Source organism: Pelobates fuscus, chromosome 10 (assembly GCF_036172605.1).
Source record: "Pelobates fuscus isolate aPelFus1 chromosome 10, aPelFus1.pri, whole genome shotgun sequence".
NCBI classification, from domain to species: Eukaryota; Metazoa; Chordata; class Amphibia; order Anura; family Pelobatidae; genus Pelobates; species Pelobates fuscus.
The window spans coordinates 36,790,536-36,813,524 of NC_086326.1; the positions used below are offsets into that span (position 1 = coordinate 36,790,536).

General features: G+C 42.3%; 1 protein-coding gene across 4 annotated transcripts in view; it reads left to right on the top strand.

Moving 5' to 3' along the window:
* Positions 1-22,287, top strand: part of PEX5 (peroxisomal biogenesis factor 5) — a 370,163-nt gene extending 347,876 nt beyond the window's left edge. Inside the window, exons 1-16 of one of the 4 annotated variants that reach the window (XM_063434350.1) lie at positions 9,094-9,502; positions 12,303-12,449; positions 12,586-12,621; positions 13,288-13,420; positions 14,051-14,164; positions 14,275-14,374; positions 14,464-14,554; positions 14,799-14,918; positions 15,201-15,275; positions 16,613-16,732; positions 16,836-16,979; positions 17,504-17,574; positions 17,965-18,165; positions 18,664-18,829; positions 20,477-20,634; positions 20,734-22,287. In XM_063434350.1, the coding sequence (XP_063290420.1) occupies positions 12,312-12,449; positions 12,586-12,621; positions 13,288-13,420; positions 14,051-14,164; positions 14,275-14,374; positions 14,464-14,554; positions 14,799-14,918; positions 15,201-15,275; positions 16,613-16,732; positions 16,836-16,979; positions 17,504-17,574; positions 17,965-18,165; positions 18,664-18,829; positions 20,477-20,634; positions 20,734-20,938 (1,872 nt within the window). In that variant the 5' untranslated portion in view covers positions 9,094-9,502; positions 12,303-12,311 and the 3' untranslated portion in view covers positions 20,939-22,287. Of the gene's footprint in view, positions 1-9,093; positions 9,503-12,302; positions 12,450-12,585; positions 12,622-13,287; positions 13,421-14,050; positions 14,165-14,274; positions 14,375-14,463; positions 14,555-14,798; positions 14,919-15,200; positions 15,276-16,612; positions 16,733-16,835; positions 16,980-17,503; positions 17,575-17,964; positions 18,166-18,663; positions 18,830-20,476; positions 20,635-20,733 lie in introns of those variants that run through there. The other 3 variants (XM_063434351.1, XM_063434352.1, XM_063434353.1) reach the window with 3 other exon arrangements.
* Positions 22,288-22,989: the final 702 nt, after the last annotated feature.

Below are 22,989 nucleotides of genomic sequence, written 5' to 3' on the forward strand. Positions count from 1 at the left end.
CTGCCTGCGTTTCAATGCCGTAGTGTATATGTTATTTATATAAGCTGCACATTTGGGGCCCCTGGAATGTGAGCGTAACCCTTTAGTTAAAGGGACAGTATAGTTACCAAAACAAGTTTAGCTTAATGAAGCAGTTTTGGTGTACAGATCATACCCCTGCAGTCTCACTGCTCAATTCTCTGCCATTAAGGAATTAAATCACTTTGTTTATGCAGCCCTATTCACACCTCCTTGCATGTGACTTACACAGCCTGCCTAAACACTTCCTGTAAAGAGTCATCTAATGTTGACACTGTTAATAGCTTGCTAGTCCCTGCAGGAGCCTCCTGTGTGTGTGATTAAACTTCAATTTACAGAGCAGGAAATTAAAACCTTTAAATTAAGTTATATCCAATTGAAAATAAAACCATTTTGTTTTTATGCAGGCTGTGTCAGTCACAGCAAGGGGAATAGTGGCTAGGGCAGCATAAACAGAAACAAATGTGATTTAACACCTAAATGCAGAGAATTGAGCATTGAGATTTCAGAAGTATGATCTATACACCAAAACTGCTTTATTAAGCTAAAGTTGTTTTGTTGTCCATATTGTCCATTTAAACATACATTCAAATGGAAAAAAAAAAATTAACAACCTTTGTGTTTTTCTTTAGCAATTCTGCATCAGATGATCCTTCTAGTCTCAAGCTACTTCATGCTCCTAGATGTTTGAAGGATTCCACAGCAGAACATTTGCTCCAGAATACACATTATACCAAACGTCTGGACAAGACTGCTTTGCCCATTCACAGGAGACAAAAATCCTCAGGAACAAAACACCATTACACAACTGTGATTGCTTAAATGTTCCATTTAGTCAAAGACTCTCAGCGACTGGAAACTGTGATTCGCAACAGACATTAGCTACAAAGCAGAACGTGCTCATCGTTTCGTTCACCATTTTTCAAATATTGTCTATGTTCAAATCTTCCAAAGCTGTATTTCTGAACCTGTTTCATTATGGTGCATTATCAATGTAAATAGAAGTTTGTGGATTTTTTTTTAAACATATCATAGCTGTTCATTTTCACTGTTATCAATAGCAGAAAGGATACCTCTTTAAACCTCCAGCCTTAGAGACAAGTAAAATCTAAGCAAACAATTTGTAATGTTCTGTATTCTGAAGAAGTGCACATCCAGCGATAATTCGCACACTTTAGGAGTGTATTAAGCATAAGGTTCACAGTACGAGTACAGGCATGGTGGCAAAACTTAATGTCCGATATTTACTATTCATTGTAAATACTCTACTGAAATAAATAATAAATAAATACTCTACTTGCAAATAAAGAGCTAACTTACCTGTATTCCAGCAATGAGATGGTCCCTCTTGGCAGCTCCACTCCGCTCGCCAGGGAGCTCACCAGTATGATTATTAGCCAATAGGATGCTTTTCATATCATTAGGATGCAGGGTGAATGAGCAGAGCTCCTCTGAGCCTGCAGTGCTTTTCATAGAGAGACAAAAAAAAAACAGTGCGTCTCTATGAGATGTATAGTCTTCTGCTTTGTGCTGGGCAACTAATTGGTCAGGAAGAGCACCCATCTGGCTGTCTGGTTACAAAAGTGCCAAAGACCTTTAGGAATTGGAGTGTTCCTTTAACGCTGACCAGGGGCAGACTGACCATTCGAGCACTCGAGCAATGCCAGGGAGGCAGACCGCAAGGTCCCTGTCATGCCGCCAGTTTCGGGGGCAGTCGCGCAGGTCAGCCACTGGGCTAATTCTTTTAATGATGGCCACCATGCATGGTTCTTTAAACCTGGGTAGTGCCCGGCAGCTTCCAGCGGTCAGTGCAGCCCCTGTGCTGGGAGAAATTGATTACACTTCACTACCTCCATGTGCATGGTCAGAGGGGCGCACGTGGGGGGAGAGATAGAGCCGTGCTAGTGAGAGGAGTAAGGGCTACCAGAGGCTCTACTGGGTGGCCAGGGACCGTACATTGACTCACTGGGCCACCAGGGAATATGAAAAAGCACAAATGGGGCAAAAACTTAAATTGTTATTTAATTTATTGTAAATTGTAGGAGGCTAAAACAGACACCGCCTCCCAAACCTGCACGCTCAGCTACCCATACACAGTTTCCTCAGTGCTACCCATACACAGCCAAACACATCACACAACGCACATTCTGTCACCCCACATTCATTCAGCTTCATAAAGGAACACCCCAAGCACCTCAATGGTGCAGGACAGCCCTGGCATCCTTCTAAAGTAAGTTATTTAAGAAGTGCTTGACAACTTAGCTGGGTCCTGGTAAACATATACACCATAAAGCCCCAATACACAAACACTACAGGTCCAACCAACATACACACTGTAAAGGCCCTAAACATACACAATCTCTACAGTCCTTAGACATTCATTCACATACACATACTACAGCCCATACACAGGAAAACAAACAGACCCCTTTACACACACACACACACACACACACACACACACACATTATATTAGAGACAGTCTCCAGTACAAACACACAATCCCACAAGCAGCCTTTAAGCACATATATCACCTTAAAGGGGCACTCTGGTCACCATAACAACTTCATCTAAACTGATTTCCAAGACCCCCAGGCTGTATCTCGCTTCTGGATCTCAGTTTCAGAAAGCGCAGAATGCTGCTGGGCATGGGCGCCGTTGATTGGCTTAGAGCGTCAGCTGACACTCTAAGTCTATCAGTAGCCTATCAGTAGCTACCCATTGATAAAAAAAATAAATATTTTACCTATGAGTGAGCAATATGAACGGGGCAAGCCAAAATGCATCTTTGCCATTGCAACCAAAAATCTTTGCCTGTGAGATATCAGTCCGCCTCTGAGGCTAACTGAGCATTTTGGGAATAGTAGTTCACAAACATCTGCAGTGCCAACTGCCAAGGACAGCCACACAGTATGACAAGTAGAAAGTATTGCTGCCAACCAGTGCTGAAAAGTGCTGTATGAGATTCTAAAAATATAACGCCTTTTCAGGATGGTATAGAGGTCAGAACCTTCACCAATCCCTCACAGGGCAATTAACTTAACCCTGATAGCCATCACAAGGGTATTTAAAGCCTCAACAAACAGCACCGGAATCCTCAGATAAATTACTGATGTATGTATCAATATCTACTCACCTAATAAAAACTATTTTAAAGAGACGCCTTCCTGAATTCATTCATGAAAGTTTTTATTGTTTTTTTTATTATCGCTGTCTGTTAAGTGACCTTTTTACTTCCACTATAAAACTAAATGTCACTAGAAATGTTAGAAAATGTCAGTGACAGCTAAAGATGGGCACTGATTTTATATTTTTATTTATATTTTATATTTATTTATAATATTTTTACTTTTTGATATTTTTTTTTTATATATATTGATGTGTTTTTTTTTTTTTTTTATTCATGACACTATGGTGTTCCTTTAATATTAAAATAGGTGAGCTGGAAAAAAGTAATAGTTTAATTTGAATATTTTCCAGTTGGCTATTAAGTCCTTAAATTTGTAATTCCCTGAAGAATCCCTAAAAATTCACAATTTCAAGAAAAACAAATGCTACCTCTCTGGGGGTAAAACAATATATTTTGTGACAGCAAATAGACTAACACTTGTATGGCCACTAAACTCTGAATTGATCCGATTAACCCCTTCGTGCCGTTAAGGCGTACTATATTGTCACGCAAAAGCAGGGCTTTAACTCTGTTAGGGGAACATAACAATCGTCACCCTAGGCAGTTTCCCCATGGCAAATCTCGACCATCCACACCATACGTTTGTGATGTCACAATATCAAAATACACTCAGAATGAAATTATATATATGTATACTAATTCTAGGTATAGATGTATGCATTATTTTTACATAATGATGTGATTTTTATTAATTAGAATTTGAGGTACCTGCCTGCCAATCCAGGCAGAAAGACCAGAGAAGTTCAATACTAGACCCTGCAACCTTCCAAAATGTTCATAAGTATTATTATTATTATTATTTTATTATTATTTTATTATTTATATAGCGCCAACAAATTCCGTAGAGCTGTACAATGGGTGGACTAACAGACACATAATTGAGATCAGACCACTGGACGTACAGGAACAGAGGGGGTTGAGGGCCCTGCTCGATGCACTTACATGCTAGAGGGAGTGGGGTATAGTGACACAAAGGGTTAGAGTAGGGGAATTAAATAGTTTGTTAGAGAAGGGTTTATTGAGTGCTTGGTATGTCATTTTTGACAGTTGCAGGAAAGGAGTCATGGGGTGGGGGATGAGAAACCTGCTGACAGTGTAATTGATACGGTTTAATGTAGAAGTGAGTTTTCAGAGATTTTTTGAAGGAGTGGAGGCTGGGTGAAAGTCGGATTGAGGAGGGAAGGGAGTTCCACAGAAGAGGTGCAGCCCTGGAGGGGCTCCGGGCAGAGGATAGGCGTAGGTCTTGGGCTGAGCGCAGGGGTCTCGATGGGACATACTTGTGTATGAGGGAGGATAGGTATGTTGGAGCAGCATTATATAGGGATTTGTAAGCAAGTGCCAGAAATGTTAAATTGGGCCCTATATCTAACTGGAAGCCAATGCAGGGACTGACAGAGCGTGGAGGCGTGGGAGGTGCGACCGGACAGGAAAATAAGCCTCGCAGCCGCATTCATTATAGATTGCAGCGGTGCAAGCTGGGAACATGTAAGACCGGTGAGAAGGGGATTGCAATAGTATAACTGTATGCATTATTTTTACATGATTATGAGATTTTTATTAATTAGAATTTGAGGGATCTGCCTGCCAATCCAGGCAGAAAGTCCAGAGAAGCCCTATATTAGATCCTGCAACTTTCCAAAACCCCATAAAACCTGTATATGGGGGGTACTCTTGCACTTGTGAGACATCACTGACCACAAATATGTGTGTTATAAAACAGCAAAACGCATAATGACGATGATATCATAGTGAAAGTGTAGTTTTTTTGTGAAAAATAAAAAACAAAATATGAACTCTAACTTTGGCCAGGGTTTGTGACTAAGGTGCTGCTAAAAAAGAATGGAAATAACCCATTTTGAATACCGTGGGTTGTCTATTTTTGCAAATGGTATGCCATCATTGGGGTAATTCTCATCCCTGGGCTGCCATACGATCTTAAAGGCTTTATGGGCCCAGCAAACCATTCTGGCAAATTTTAACGTGTAGAAACTGTAATGGGCAAGCCCTATATTTGACCCTGTAGCTTTCCAAAACCCCATATAACCTGCACATGGGAGGTACTGCTGTACTCTTAAAACATTCTTGAATACAAATATGAGTGTTTTAAAGTAGTAAAATGTATAATAATGATGATATCATCAGTAAAAGGGCAGTTGTTATTTTTTTTTTTAATTCTTTATTTTTGTAGTGCGTAGGCAAATGACAGTTGCTTGTGAGATACCCCAAAGGCAGTCCTCTAGCACAATACGAACAGTTGAACATGGGTACGTGGTAGATCGAGCACATTTTTATATATATATATATATAACGATAGAAATGGTATAGCTTTACTTGTTTAGGAATTTGGTAACACAACATAGTGAGATCGCTTAACTTTCTAGGCATGTGATTATTTTGCAGTGGCAAGAGCTAGTGAAGCTGTGAGTGGGTTACCACATGCGTGAGAGTATGGTGAGTGATTCAGGTTTAGGTTTCACGTTTGGGTGGGTGGGCAACATGCATAGACATTTGATTACAGGGGCAATAGCTGCGGCACACTTAAAGAAAATACCGTGCAAAGCTTCTGGCTTGTCTAACTGGCGTTGTGCAGGCTATGTGAAGTGTGTGTGGCAAAGTTAGACTGCAGGCTAGTTGTGTTTCGAGTGACTTAGCTGCTAAAGCACCCATACCGGAGCGGGAAGACAGCTTGGCCGCACAGTGCAAATGAGTCCAGCGTGTGGGTTGACCCGCCATCTTGCTGTGCTTTTTTTGAGGGTATAAAGTCCCGGCCCAGCCCGTGCCTCATCTCGGGATCGGTGTGGGAAAGTGCGGGGATGCGGGGCAGGGTATTGTCAAGTCCCCCCTATAGCCCCGGGCTTGCGTGAAGGCCTGCACCTCAGATCCGCGAACCGGGTAACTCACGTGGGAGGCCGAGTTCTTCCCCTGTGGGGGGCTGCTGTGGGTGATTTCCAGCATAGGCGGTCGGTGCTCTGGGATTCCACCCTCTTCGGACTTCAGCCCAGGTGGGCCCGTTATGTGTTTCAGCCTTGTTGCCTGGTAAAGAGTGCCCAGGGAGGTCCCGTTCTTCCCCCGCTCTTCCTCTATCTCCGCACTCCCCCCCGTCTTTTGCACGGGTGTCGCCAGATTGAATTTATATTTCATTGCAGTGAAAGCTTATAGTATTATGACATTCACAGTTAAAATGCCATGCAGAAAATAACAAAATTTCTCGATTTCTCACACATTTTTTTTTTTTTTAATTCATATTCAATTATGTTTCATATATCAATATATGATGTTAAACGAAAGCCCTGTTTCTCCTGAAAAACGTGATATATAATATGTGTGGGTGCACTTAATATGAAAGTAGTAAATTATGGTTGAACAGACATATAGCTCAATTTCGGTTTTGCTTTGCTCAGAACTTCTACAATTGTCTCTCCGTCCTTAAAAGAGCACTATAGGGTCAAGAACACAAACATGTATCCCTGACCCTATAGGGCTAAAACCACCATCTAGCCACCCTGGTCCCCTCATGCCTCCCTAAAAATAGTAAAATCTTACTTGTATTCGAGTCTGGAGCTGCAGGCCTTGTCCCTGTTTCCTGTAGACCTGCCCACTGCCTGCTGACATCAGCAGAAGTGGTAGCGTGATCCAATCACAATGCTTCCCCATAGGATTGTCTGAGACTGACAAAGAGGAAGATCAGGGGCAGAGCCAGCATGATTCAAACACAGCCCTGGCAAATCAGCATCTCCTCATAGAGATGAATTGAATCAATGAATCTCTATGAGGAAAGTTCAGTGTCTGCATGCAGAGGGAGGAGACACTGAATGTTTGGATGCATTTTAGGCAGCCATGACCCACGAAGGATCTCTAACAGCTATCTGAGGAGTGGTCAGTGGAGTTTTCACTAGGCTGTAATGTGAACACTGCCTTTTCTGTGAAAAGACAGTGTTTACAGCAAAAAGCCTGAAGGTAATGATTCTACTCATCAGAAAAAAAAATTCAATAAGCTGTAGTTGTTCTGGTGACTATAGTGTCCCTTTAACCCCTTAAGGACACATGACATGTGTGACATGTCATGGTTCCCTTTTATTCCAGAAGTTTGGTCATTAAGGGGTTAAGGGTTTAAAAGGAAATTACAAAATTTAGGTTAAAACATCAAAGCTCTGACTGAGGTCGAGAAGTTTTCTAAATCAGATATTTTTACTTCAGTTTTTCTATTTCCCAATGTATTATTTGCTAAACTCCAAGTTTTACCCAAATAGACAGCAACAAACCGATCATTTAAGGCATGCAGGGCTGTTTACTACAGTGACAATAGTTTGAATTCAAAGTGAATTCTTATAGAGGTATTCACTACAGTGAGTATTTCCAGGAATTCAAACACCGTAGTCACCCAGACCCGACAGGAAACCTCGGTTCTGGAAGTTCTGGAGTAAATCGCTATTGTTTTTATTTTATTTTATTGCGGTGGGGGAGATGCACCTGAATAACAGTAGGGACGGGGACACTGTATATAGTGTTCCTTTAAAGTAAGGGTGCCCAAAAGATTGATCCCCAGATGTTTTAATAGTACAGCTTCCATGATGCTCTGTCATTCTAAAGGCTTGCAAAGGATAATAGGAGTTATAGTTCTACAACATCTGCAGTTTCTCAGAAACTGCAATAATTCCCACTGTAGGGTTAAGGGACATGGGACATTGCACCCAGAGCACTTCAATGAGTTGAAGTAGTCTGGGTGCCTACAATGTCCCTTTAAAGCGGCATTGTCATAGTTTGGAGACTTTGCCAAATTCCCTGATGGTGTCATAGCCAGTGGCGTCACTAAGGTTGGTTGTCACCAGGTGCGGTAACTCACAGTATCACCCCAACCCTCACCATGTCCCTTAGTGTTCCTCTCCCCTTCCTTCCCTGTCCCTTAGTGTTCCTCTCCCCTTCCTTCCCTGTCCCTTAGTGTTCCTCTCCCCTTCCTTCCCTGTCCCTTAGTGTTCCTCTCCCCTTCCTTCCCTGTCCCTTAGTGTTCCTCTCCCCTTCCTTCCATGTCCCTTAGTGTTCCTCTCCCCTTCCTTCTCTGTCCCTTAGTGTTCCTCTCCCCTTCCTTCCCTGTCCCTTAGTGTTCCTCTCCCCTTCCTTCCCTGTCCCTTAGTGTTCCTCTCCCCTTCCTTCCATGTCCCTTAGTGTTCCTCTCCCCTTCCTTCTCTGTCCCTTAGTGTTCCTCTCCCCTTCCTTCCCTGTCCCTTAGTGTTCCTCTCCCCTTCCTCCCCTGTGCCTTAGTGTTCCTCTCCCCTTCCTTTCCTGTGCCTTAGTATTCCTCTTCCCCCCCTACCTGCCTTAGTGCCCCCCATTCCCATTAATGTTCCTCACCCCCCCTCTTTGTGTTCCTCTCCCTTCTCTTTTAGTGGTCCCTCCCTACATGTGTTGCTTTTCCCTTACCTTTCCTCCCATGTACCTTAGTGCCCACCCCTTAATGTTCCTCTCTCCCCCCCCTAGTGTCTCCCCCCTGTCCCCTAGTGTTCTTTCTCTGGAGGGTGACAATGTCTCGTTCAATTTGAAATGTACTTAATTCCTGAAATTCTCACGTTAATGAATAACTCTGTAAAATTGCTGATTTGGAAAAATTCTGTAATTCACCTCCAATCATCACACCTTAGTTATTTTAGCATAGAGCTCACCGTTTGGTTTTCATCTCACTATAATTCGCAGTTTAGTGAAGAATCCCCTCAGTGAATAAACCCTAGTGACTAAGGCTGGGCAGGGGTCGGATACTTTAAATCAATCTGATCTATAAGGACACGAGCTTCCACCTGTACAGAAGGGGCTGGGATACAAAGTATCCTACTCTAGCCCCGCCCCTGTCTGTGTCCCAGAGACTCTGTCCCTTTAACAGCTGCTCCTCCTCCTGAACTTTGACTGAGAGACACCCACAGGAAGAGACAGGCAGGCAGAGGGAGAGACAGAGAGACAGATCCTTCTAGGAGGATACAAAGAGATACCCACAGGAAAAGGCAGACGGGGGAGTAAGACACAGTAAAATATACATTTCCCCAGACAGTGAGACACCCACAGGTAAAGACAGACAGCTGATTGAGAGACACACGGAAAGAGACAGATCATATATCAGGGAATAGAGATAGAGGAGAGCACCGAGAACAGAGAGAATCCAACAGAAAAAGACTTGACTCAGAATAGATCCATGTTATAAATAATAATTTGCTCAGTAATGTGAAGACACAGAGATAAATTGAGAGTGAGAAACTTCTCTGTGAAAAACTACAGAGACATTGTCAGAGCTTGAAAAGAATTCTACAGGTAATGTGTGGCACTTCCCCTCCCCTAACCCTGTGTCTGGAGTGAGTGGCATCACTCTCTCTCCCCCACCCTGTGTCTTAAGTAAGTGGCATCACCACTCTACACACACACAGTGCTTGTAGTGAGTAGCATCACCCCTCCCACACACACACACACACACACACACACACACCACCCCTCAACCCAATGTCTGTAGTGAGTGGCATCACCCCCCACACAGTGTCTTTAGTGAGTGGCATCACCCCCCCCCCCCCCAACCCAGTGCTTGTAGTGAGTGGCATTACTCATTCCCCCCTCCCCCCCCCCACACAGTGTCTGGAGTGAGTGGCATCACCACCCCTCAACCCAATGTCTGTAGTGAGTGGCATCACCACCCACACAGTGTCTGTAGTGAGTGGCATCACCCCCCCCCCAGCCCAGTGTCTGTAGTGAGTGGCATTACTCCCCCTCTTCCCCCCCCCCCCCCCCACACACACACTGTGTCTGTAGTGAGTGGCATCACCACCCCTTAACCCAATGTCTGTAGTGAGTGGCATCACCTCCCACACAGTGTCTGTGGTGAGTGGCATCACCCCCCCCCCCCGCCCCAACCCAGTGTCTGTGGTGAGTGGCATCACCCCTCCCCTCCCCCCACCCCAACCCAGTGTCTGTAGTGAGTGGCATCACCCCCCACCCCCCCAACCTAGTGTCTGTAGTGAGTGGCATTACCACCCCCAACCCAGTGTCTGCAGTGAGTGGCATCACCCCCACCTCTCAACCCAGTGCCTGGAGTAGTGATGGCACCCCCACTCCCTTCCAAACATGTATCAATAGCACGCATCTCAGACTCTGCACGCCCCCGTTCCTCATGTTGGAAAACTACCACAGCCATGGTTATAATGTTTCATTCAAAAATCTCTACATTGCAAGCCAGTTTGAGCAGTGTCCCCATCAACCAACTGTTCTTATAATATCTTGTAATTGTCTCATTTATTGTTTTATTTTTCCACCTTCTATAAAATTGTAAAGCGCTGCAAAATAGGTTGGCGCTATATACATGATGATAATTATAATAATTAATTCAGGGAGTTGTAGGTCACAACTGGTCTGTAGTGTGACATGTCTTCCTCTGCAGTGTCTATGGTGTGTGACCTCTATCTTGCACAGTGCTGTAAATCGCATGTGACCTCTCCCCTACTCGGTGCTGTATTTGGTGTGTGTGACTTCTCCCCGGCACAGTGTCTGTGGTGTGTGACATTTCCTTCCCACTCTCCAGTGTCATTGAGGTGTGTACCCTCCCCTCAACAGTGACTTTAAATTGTAGAACCCCTTCCCCATTAACCATAACATTTTCATTCTGCGTTTATTGCATTCGAAAATCCAGAGAAATAAACCTCCGCATACACGATGAACTGCTTATAGACCGAATGTTTAGTAAACATACATTCATCTAGATAACAGCAAAGCGCTTATATCACACCGATACAGTAAAACAATGCAAATGGTCATTAACATAATTTGAAACAAAATAAATAAATATATATCAACTTTGACCCAAATTACCTGCAGCATCCTCCAACATTGTTTAATATGAAGAAAAAGAACAAGCCCTAATCCGCTTACCACGCCCCCTTAGATTGACGTTAAAATACTGGAACGTTACCAAAAAATAGAATATAACAGCAGTATTATGGTTGTGAGACTGCTCAGTGCATAGAGCTGTAGTTGCAATATCTCAGAGTCAAAAGTTCCATTCCCAATAAACATTTTATTTTTCTCAAATGAGATAATATGAGTGACATTAATAATATCTAAATTCCAAGATGATAGGCTGTCTGTGATGACACTGAACATGAATTTTCAATGGTTTTCATGAGGAAGTGCCTCACATAGCTCTGTCTGTCTGTGTGTTTTTGAATACATATCATTGTCGGACAAAAGGGACAGCATCTATGTAGTAAAACCACAACATGGATGTAGTGCTTTTGGTGGTTAGTCTCACCGTAAATAATTTATGAAACAATTTTTGATTAAGGAAACCATAGAATGATACTTCAAAGTACAATGAAATACTGTCTATACTTTTGTTGACAATGCTCATATAGATTTAGATTGGATAGCGAGGCCAGAAGAATGTTTACCGTAGTAAAGGTTCCGCTGTTGAAGCTTTGGTTAATTACCTCTGTAAACATTTACACTATAGCGTCTATTCTTTCACTTTTTACATAAATGTGTGGAGGGGGGGATATGAGACCGATTTCTGGTCAATGATTACCTACACTACCCAACCATTACAACATTAGTGATACAATCCTCTATGAAACAAGAAAACCATATTACTGCGTTGGCAGATATCTGATGTGTATTTATTTATATATATTTATGGTTTTTTTTTAATTCTTCATTTTGGGTTGTTAGGAGACAACAATGTAACTATTTAAGAACTACTGGCTATTGACTGTTATTTTTGGGTATTGACCCCATTTTGTTATAGTGGATATGTGTTGCTTAAACCAGAAGTATCTGTAAATTAAGTACATAAATTAGTTCAGACATTCTTCTAGCAAGAATAGAGAAATGAAGAATTTTCTGTAATATATAAACAACAGCCTAAGCTTTGTGCTGGGGTTATGGTGCAAGAGGTCCTCTGTCTTTGTCTCCCTGCAGAGAGAGTACACTCACCATTAAACCCTATCTCCTACTAGAGGTTACTTCACAGTGTGTACACACACAATGGTATAAATGGCACAAACCAATATCTAGGGTTATCCACTATTGTGTACATATTATAAATCTTTAATTGTCTGTCTATGCTTTTCAGGTAGCAACCATGGCAATGCGTGGACTGGTTGACACGGAATGCGGAGGTGCCAATCCACTCATGAAACTGACTGGCCACTTCACTCAAGACAAAGGCCTGCGGGATGAAGGTTTGCAGCACGTTGCCTGGCCACAAGGAGCGGCTGCTGTAAGTGACTCTGATATATAGCTACATTAGTTTATGGTGTCTGCGTCACATTATTGCTATGAGTTTTTGTCGACCAGCAGTGGACAGACTGGCAAAGTCCCCATATTAACTTGTGGTCTTTTATTCATCCATCTAGATCTCAAAGCCTCTTGGTGAAGCCACGGAAGATGAGGTATGGAACTGTCACTAGCTTTTATATATGTGTGTGTGTATTTATATATAAAATATATTTCAGCTTTTGCACTCCTACCTCCAGCCAATGATACCAGGTACCCAGCCACACTGCAATATAAAAATAAACGATTGCCGGCACTCCTGGATTTCCAACATCAAGTGGTTTTATTGTTTTGGTGGACGTTTCAGTCCCTAACCCGGGACTTTCATCAGGTGTGTCCTGATGAAAGTCCCATGTTAGGGACTGAAACATCCACCAAGACAATAAAACCACTTGATGTTGGAAATCCAGGAGTGCCGGCAATCGTTTATTTGTGTGTGTGTGTTACACCCACATATTACACAGCACTGTACAATGTGTAAATGCCAAATACATATGAATTATGATTTTTTTTTTTGGTGAATGGGAACGTGATGTGACACGTGCCCTGTGGTTCTTAACATTTTATGAGGTGTAACACATTAATGCCTTGTGCTTTTTATTGCCCACATTGAGGAACTGATATTTTGGTAAAGTCTAGGAAAGCATACATGGCTTAGCTGTCTGTATAAGGTTTGGAAATATTCCTAATGACCTCCTTTAGATAAGAAAAATCCAGTTTTCTTTGGATAGGATCTACTCATCCTGTGTCCTCACAGTCTCTCATGTCCTTCTGTCTCTTAGCTTGTGTCAGAGTTCCTACAGTCTCGTGCTCCCTTGTTACACTCGCGTGCTCCTCACACCTTTAAGATGGATGGTCTTTTAGCAGAAATGCAACAGATCGAGCAGAGCAGCTACCGACCTGAGCCACTGAGAGGTAAGTGAACCCTAATGGTCGAGGTTTCGAAGTAGAGAGGAGAACACTAATTTGTGTTCTAGGAGTAATACAATGTTGAAGACCAAGCAATGTGGAGTTGTCAGTTTGATGGACTTCCAAGAGGAAGTTTATAATTTTTATTTTTATAGCAACAAATATTAACATGGCACTGTCAATTATGGGGTCTTTTGCCAAAATTGCAAAGTTTGCACAAAATGATTCGATTGCTTAGTTGGAGGTGGTTGAGGAGGGTAAACGGGTAGAAAAATAAACTTACCTTAAGTTCTCCCTCCTTGCTTGCTGTCATCTTCTTGCCTTCATACTTCTTTGGATGCTGGCAACTCCATCTGTTAGGTGCTATCATCACTATTGTACTTTTGTGTGGATGTAGAAGTAAGATACTTGGTCTATGGAGGATCCAGCAAGACTATGAGATCTTCCATAAATAGTCATGGTGTCACAGTAATTTATTGCACATCGCACAAGATGAAGCCTGGTCCCATCAGTTGACCGATAGAAATATTTTTGGCCATGACTGAGACTAAAGGTTTTGTGGATAAGTGAGGTAATGCCATGCTAAAGGCCAAGGTGTGAAAGATAGAGCCTTTGAATTTGTCATTTTTTTAATAGCTCCAGGTGTGGCTGATCTGGCTCTTTCTGAGCATTGGACAGATGAGTTCCTTGGGCCACAGGCTGATCCCACGGAGGAAGAAGATTGGAGCAGAGAATTCACGGAGCAGACAGGTGAGATTGATTTGATTCTTAAACATCACCTAATGGCAATACAACTTATTAAATCTTTGTACTCTCTCTTTACCGTGTAACACCCTTTGCTCGTCCCTCTCATTGCACAGACCCACAGTCTTCCCCATCCCGCTGGGCTGAGGAATATTTACAACAGTCAGAAGAAAAGCTTTGGTTGGGAGAGAATGAGGGAACAATGGCAGAGAAATGGTGAGGCTCTTACCGTGTAAGGTGCATGTCTGCCATGTTTAATCCTGTTCCCTTTAATTTACCCTTCTTTCTTCTCTCCTTCTCTCTAGGTCAGAGGAATATCAGCCAGATAATGAATTACAGAGAGAAGCTAAATCTCTTCTTTCCCAAGTGACTGACCCCAAACTGGCCAACAGTCAGGTACACTGGGAGTCATGGGTGTATGATGGAGTCTGTGTTACTCATATACATGTTCTATCTTACACATGCGTTATCTGTATCTTGGAAGTTGGTATTTTGTGGGGGTTTTTTTTTTTTTTTAAATCATTTTTTTTTTATGCTATCATTATTCTTGACACTCGATTTCTTTTAGATATGTTCTCTGCTCTAAACACGTTCTCTCCAAAGCATTGATTGCCTTCCCTGCCTTTTCCTTGTCTCTCAGTTTCTGCAGTTTGTGAGGAAGATAGGGGACGGAGAACTGTCTCTCGACCAAGCTCAAGGCTCTCTTTCTCAGACGGACTCTCAGGCAGAGCAGTGGTCAGAGCAGTTTGTACAAGAGCAGGTAGTGGCATAGGGGAAGGGGAAAAAAGTATTTAAAATAGACCGTCCTCCATCTATCTCCATCACTCCCTGTCCTTTTATATACTAAGCTACCTCTTATTGCATTGTTCACATTTTCCCTCTTTCACATTAAGTAGTCCTTTTCTTTTCTTTTGATGATTTATTTTTTTAGACTTTTGTTTGGTTCTATCTCCTTTTCTCTCTTTACCTCATTTAAGGTCACCTTCTCAAAGTATATTTCTTTAATCTGATGTCTCTTCTCACAAAACCATCTCTCTCGCAGGCTGTTTCTGAGCAGTGGGTTGATCAGTTTGCTCCTTTGGAGAAGGAATTTGAGACGGCCAAGTCTGCAGTAGAGGTATGAGAGAGTTCAAGGTGTGAAAGTTACTGTAATGCATTCTGTGCCTTCAGAGAGTAAATTCTTGATTCCATTCCATTTTGGTGGGGATGTAGTGTTGGGGTTTGGATACAATTACACATGGTGAGTGCAGCCTCCTTAGTGAGTGACGTAGAGGATGCGCTGATGTGTGGGTGAGCAAATTATTAAAGGCACACTATAGTCACCAAAACAACTTTAGCCTGATGAAGCAGTTTTGGTGTACAGATCATACCCCTGCAGTCTCACTGCTCAATTCTATGCCATTTACGAGTTAATTACCTTTGTTTATGCAGACCTAGTCACACCTCCCTGCATGTGACTTGCACAGACTTCATAAACACTTCCTGTAAAGGGCCATCTAATGTTTACACTTCCTTTATTGCACAGTCTGATTAATTTAGAATTTCTTATCTCCTGCTCTGTTAATAACTTGCTAGGCCCTGTAAGGTGCATTTGGGGGTGTGTGTGATTAAAGTTATATTTACACAGCAGGTGATAAAAACTTCTAAACTAAGTTAACATATGATTGAAAATTAAGCCATTTTTTTCATGCAGGCTGTGTCAGTCCGAGCTAGGAGAGGTGTGGCTAGGGCTGTATTAACAGAAACAAACGTGATTTAACTCCTTAATGGAGCAGTGAGACTTCAGAGGCACAATCTATACACCAAAACTTCTTCATTAAGCTAAAGTTGTTTTGGTGACTAGTATCCCTTTAGGGTGGAGCAGTCCAAGAGAAGGATGAGTGATCGAGTGGTCTAATCGAGGTACTGGATTCTTTTTTTTTTTTTTTTTAAATGCTTTTATTATTGAGCATTGTATGCCACAACAGCGGTAATGAAAAACATGGAATAACAAATATTAATAGTGTTGTATAGCGTTCATATAAACAGGACTTTTTTTGTATTAAAAGAAAACAGGCTTAGCGAACACGTCTGGAATGATAATGACTGGGATGATAATGGGTGAGATCATAAGCAGAATTAGGGAGGCATGTATTCAGAGTACAATAGCTTAGTAGTAGACCCTTTGAAGCATGGTATAGGCTGGGTATTGTAAAGAGTGTAACTAAATAGAAAACAGTATAACATGCCGTATAGCTGAATCAAAGAGTAAGAGCACTGGGCCTAAGAGTTTGCTGCTGCCTAACTTGATTAGAATATAAGCAAGCTAATGTGGCTAGAATTGTGAGACCAAAAAGGCATGAGATACTGGATAGCGTCCACCCTCCATAGAGGAGAGTGAAGTTCTGGCGGTGGGCTTGCAGAGGTATTGGATCCAAGTTGGTGCTGCTAACTTTGTTTTGGGTCTGCTAACAGGCAGATGTGGATTTTTGGGACAAGCTACAAGAAGAGTGGGAGGAAATGACGAAGAGAGATGCAGAAGCTCACCCTTGGCTCTCGGACTTTCAGGACTTGTCTTCCAAATCCTATGACAAGGTGCACTTCGGACAGTGCATGTCCCTTTTTATTTTAAGATAGACTGTTACTATAAACACACACACATTGTTCGTTCCTCCAACATCCCTCTCTATTTCCGTAGGGCTATGTTTTTGAGTCTGATAATCCTTTTTCCGAGGAGCAACGCCCATTTGAAGAGGGTTTGAAACGCCTGCAAGAGGGAGACCTGCCCAGTGCTGTGAGACTGTTTGAAACTGCTGTGCAGAGAGACCCGCAGCATATGGAGGTAGATAATACACCATGCAAAAAGTGTGTCGTCTTTTCACTCGGTTATCTTTCAATAAGACTTTATTAGTGAAATATATGTACGGGTCATATGTCATTTCTATCCTAAAGGTATATGCATAAACTTACAGTCACACAATTTTGGAAACCCATCCAGATCCTGTCTACACAATGAGACGATCTAAGTTTACCCTGATGTTGGGTGTATAGTAGTAATTACAGTATTTCAGTCAATTTGCCGAGGTACGATAGAACAAAATCTACTGCTACCTGCAAGTAGCCCCATAGAAAATGCAATCACAGTGATACAAAGCGAGTGATTGTGGCAGAAAGGAATTGGATGCTTTTTGTGTTCTAAAAGGTCCTGCTCCACCATAAACTGTGGAGCCCTGTGAGATTTGTGCCTTAAGCACTTTGGGAAGCTCACATGAAAGCAGTGAGATTCCTTTCTGTTCTAATGCGGAGTTTGTGGAATGGGTTGGAGTTGCTTGGTAATAGGTTCCACTCTTTTACCGCTTTCAAAAGGCTTGGCAGTATCTCGGTACCACTCAGGCAGAGAATGAACAGGAACTGGCAGCAATCAGTGCTCTGCGAAGGTAAGGAAACTTTACACCGTAACACCACTCGGCTTCTCATGACCAGCCTGCCTGTCTTTTTTTTAACATTCTTTTCTATTTCTCAGATCTGCTTGTCACACTCTCTAAATTCACTTCTGCCAGCATGTCTGACTGCCTCTCTGTTTTCTTATTTGCCTGTCTGTGTACATACAGCTGTCTCTTTTTGCCGATCTCTCAGCTCAACCAGTTGCTACCTATCTGTTTTCCTGTCTGAGTTTGCTTCTGCTTCAATGTCTGTCTCATTCTGCCTCTCTCTGATTCTTTCTGTTGCCTGACCCTTTTTATATCGGTTAACACATTTGTCACATTCTGACACTCTCTGAATACCTGTCTATCTCTGACTAGTTCTCAGTATGCCTGTCTGTTTAGGTGTCTCGAGCTGAAGCCAGATAATCTGAGCGCCCTAATGGCTCTTGCAGTAAGTTTCACCAACGAGTGTCTCCAGCAGCAAGCATGTCAGACACTGCGGGACTGGATGCAGCACAACCCAAAATACAACCATCTGGTGCCGGAGGAGAGTACCAGCAAAGACACACAAAGGTCACGGACATTTGGAACCTTGCTGTCTGAGTGAGTGTATGGGTAAAGAAGAAAACTAGAACCCTTTACACTTTCTGGGAACAAATAATGCTAATAAATTATAGTATCCTCTGAATATGAAGTATAGGAGCAAACAGAGATAAGGGGGAAAGACAATGGGACGCTGAGAGTGTTTGAAACATTGAGAATACAGGGGATTTGAGGAGAACTTGGACTGGGTGGATAGGGAGACTTGTTGATGGATATATGTGCGATTGGAAACTAATGGAGGGAGGTTTGAGAATTAGTAGGGGTTTTGGGGGACTGGAGATTGTAAAGAAACTGGAGTGGGGGAGTTTGAGAGAATGGGGATCTAGAGGGACAAAGAAGAGTATATAGTCTGATGGGACTTCACAGGACACATGAAGTGTTTTAGACTGTGGGTTTATGGAGAAAAAGATAAAATGTAAGCATGACATGGCAGATTTGGTCAAGGATTGTCCATGTCTACTCATTTCCCATTAGTAATTCAACTTATTTTGTTTCCAGTTCCTTGTTTTCAGAGGTGAGGGAGCTGTTCCTGTCTGCCGTGCGTTCTGACCCAACCCAAGTGGATCCCGATGTGCAGTGTGGACTTGGCGTGCTGTTCAATCTTAGTGGGGAATATCAAAAGGCCGTGGACTGTTTCACTGCTGCTCTAAGCCAGAAACCAGATGTGAGTGGTGCTTGAGGAGTAAAGATACGTTTTAGTTAGAAATTGAGTCAAGTGTAAATAATCGATTTTAGTGAAGTCTGTGATTTGGGTAGGTCAAGCTGTTTTGATAGTTGACGTGAGGTGGGATAAGGGTTAAAATATTTTATTAGATGGATATGGGATGGTTGCAGTAAAGAGGCTGAAGGTAGTTTAATGAAGAATATAGAAGTCATGGAGGTAAGACAAAGGAATGACAAAGATGAAGTTAGAGTGGAGCTGGGTGACAAGTAAATTGTTCTGATGCAAGCTGAGTTGAGCACACTAAAAAAAAAATAAGAGGGTGAAGGTTTAGAGCATGGGTGTCCGGCCTGGGACCACTAGCAGTGCTGGGCAGAGAGGGAGGCAAGGAGCCCATTCAGTGGCGTAGGGGTAAGCATGAGGAGGAATGTGGAGGTGTGCAATAACACGCTGTCCACATGTTCCGCCCTCACGGTGTTCTGAGCAGAAGCACTCTGTGCGGGCTGGAGTCCGGATCAGCAGGGACCAGCAAGCAGGTGAGAAGCAGGGTAAGAGCTTGCTAATATTGTTGTTTTTTTTTTTTTTTTTTGTGAATTGGTTTGTAGGGGGACAGGGGTCCTCGTAGCCGGGGGGTGGGGGTGGAAATGGGTCTTTGTAGAGGAGGGGGGGGAGGAGTTTTTGGGTTGTAGGGGGTGGACACTCCCAGAGCAAGTTAGGCAGACCACTTTTGTATTAAATGTGTGTATGTGATTTTTTTAAATTTTTTTTGTGTATGTTTTGTCAGTGATTGGCTGTGTGTGTAGTGGGGGCAGGGATCTGTGGACATGTTTGTGATTATGTGTGTGTATATCTGTGATCGTGTGTGTGATTTTATGTGTGTGGATCTGTGATTGTGGGTGTATAGGTCTGTGATTGTGTGGGGGTCTGTGATTGATTGTTGGTGTATGTATGTTATTGTGTGTGGAGTGTGATCTTGTGTATGTTTGTCACTGTGTGTATAGGTATGTGATTTTATGTGTGTGTGGGTCTGTGATTTTGTGTGTGTGTATTTGTGATTGTGCGTATAGGTCTGTGATCGTGTGGTTATGTGTGCATACGTATACACGTGTGTTTAGTAGATAGCTCCCTAATTTAATTTACTTAAATATGCCAATCCCACACAAGGATAACAAAAAAGCCAGTTATCTACTAAACAATTGAAATATTAAAATTAAGAAACAAGCTTTTAAAGATATATTACTTAAATACATTAACTATATTATATATTTGATGTGTGGCCCAAGACAATTCCTCTGCGCTCAATGCGGCCCAGGGAAGTCAAAAGGTTGGACACCCAAGGTTTAGAGCATTCTGATGTGAAAGGGTTAAAGCTGTGTGCTGGGAATGGAACAAGTAGTAAATTGATCAGATTGGAGGAGGTTGGAGGATTAAAGCTGGCTGATGGTAGTTAGATTTGTATTTGGTTTGTACAGAAGAGAGTTGGACACACGGTCACTGAAGATCATATGTTTCTCTTATCACTCTGGCTGCCTTCCCTCACATTTTCCATGATTTCCTTGTATCTACAGTAAACTTCCTGCCTTTCTAACCTCAAATTCTATTATTTCATGCCAGACTTGTACCATGTTAATTGTATTTTCCCTCTGCCAGGACTATTTATTGTGGAATAAACTGGGTGCCACGCTTGCGAATGGTAATGATAGTGAGGCTGCAGTGGAAGCTTATCGACGGGCTTTGCAACTGCAGCCTGGGTTCATCCGCTCTAGATACAACCTGGGGATTGCCTGTATTAACCTTGGGGCACACAGGTGAGTGGGGAGGCAAGTAAAGGCCAAGGCGGCTAATGGAAGGAATAGGTAAAATACTTGCATTCTTTCTTTTACTGTGATGCTCTCTCATCTGTATAGGGAGGCGGTGGAACATTTTCTCGAGGCTCTCAGCATGCAGCAGCAAAGTGGTGGATCGGGAAATGCTATGTCTGACAATATTTGGAGTACCCTAAGGATGGCGCTCTCCATGCTTGGACAGAGTGACCTATATTCTGCAGCTGACTCTCGTGATCTTACTACCCTACAAGCAGCATTTCCACCCCACTCATCCAGCACTCAATGACCATACCTTGACCCACTGCCATGTGAGTGCATGCTGAATGGTCACTCACAGTGTACTGCATCTGGGAAATTAGAACCCTTATAATGCACTGGATCATCTCAGTGTTACAGCCTGTGCGGAGCAGAGTGGCACCTCTACAGAGACTCTTGTGGGCTGGTAATTCTCCCCCAAGTCACCTGTGACCTCACTCCATTGACTGGTATGGAACTTTAAAAAAACAAAACAACTTGGTTCTGACTTTAATTAACGGTTTAATTTAACTTAATTCCCATCATTATGCAATGAGCGAGATACGAATCTGTCATCTATTATGAAAATATGAAGATCTCCCTTGCATCTCCACCAACTGTTTGCCTCTCTACATGAATCTAAGGACGTACATGTGTGTATGATCTGTTGAGGCAGTTTAATACATTAGGAAGTTTAATCCTTTCAGTTACCATGCATAGTGACATAAAAACAGGTGTAGGCATACACCTGGGGTTTGACCCCCCTCACCTATCATCATGTATCACAGGACATGTGAGAGCAAAAGATTTAAGTGTGAGGCTCAGCCTTTGTTTACTACATGCTGCGGACTCTTAGCAACTTCATGTAAGCCCTGGTACTATTTAAAAGAGCAGAAACTCTGACCCGTCCACTATCTCTGACCTCCAGATTGAAAACCATGTGAGTAGCTTTGACCTCCAGCTCCACAATCCAGGCAGTGGTACCATCTTTCCTACACACTACAGGATCAGAAAATGAGTCATTCAGTGTTTGCACTATTTTTGAAAATAAAGGGTGGTTTTGCTGCAGTTATCTGCTCTTTGGGTTTCAGGAAGATGCAGCCAGCCTGTGTCGCAAAAAAAGTATTTTGCAACCGATCTATGTATGTGTAAGCCAGTCCTGCGCGAAGAATATTGTTTTTTTTTTTTTTTTTTATATTCTTAATATTAATAGGTTACTATAAACAATTTGTTTTGAGCAGCACGAGTCCTTGAAGATCTGATCAGTCTTACTCATCCCCATTTTTGTAATAAAGAAAGGAGGATTACTTTCTCCCGACAAAAAGAAAATACTTCAGTGATGATAAATATTGTATAACAGAAACAACCATATGAAACCAACGTATGTGCAATAATATAGATGCTCCCACCACAGCCATCAGCTCTTACAACTTTGAGTGTTCAATTCAATTGATGGATACAGGATATAAAATATTTAATATCTGCCTGAAGACAAAATCTGAATTGTAAACATGCTGTGGGAAATTTGTGCTCTGTGAATAATTTCATGTCTGTAAGGTGATAAATTGTACAATATTTGTAATAATAATAAAATGTATATGATCTAGAGTTACATTGAAATGGAAGGTCTTATGTGCTGAAAACTGTATGCATGATGTTTGATGTACCAAATAATAGAACATGTTACGGTAATAGGGATAGGCTGGTTCTGTGTGTACGCTTAAAGGGACATTATAGCTCATTGAAGTGTTCTGAGTGCAGTGTCTCAGGCAGGGCCGGACTGGGGATACAAAGCAGCCCTGGAAATAAAATCTATGCCAGCCCCATAAGTCATTGCCCCATATATTGTCGCATGTAATATGTAAGGCTATGTCTTGCCACCCCAGATGACTGAGTAATATATATCAAATATATATTGCTTTTTCTAATATAAAATATTGGTCCTTTCAGAGTAAAACGTTTTAATACAGTAAGCATACTCACATGCAGACAAAGACAATCTCACTAACACACACCAACTCATTGATACACAGCCTCATAGACAAACAATCTTACTGATATACATAAGCTCATTGACCTAAAAACACAAGCTCACTCACTAGCAGACACGCACACACACAAATGCAAGCAAGCTCACTCACTAGCAGGCGCAAACACACACACAGCTTAATGTAGTGGTTCTGGTGGCTATAGCCTGTCACTGCAGGCTTTTCAATGTAAACACTGACTTCTCAGAGAAAAGGCAGTGTTTACATTGCTTCCTAGTGACACCTCTACCGACAGACACTCAAGACAGTCACTAGAGGTGCTTCCTGTGTCAGT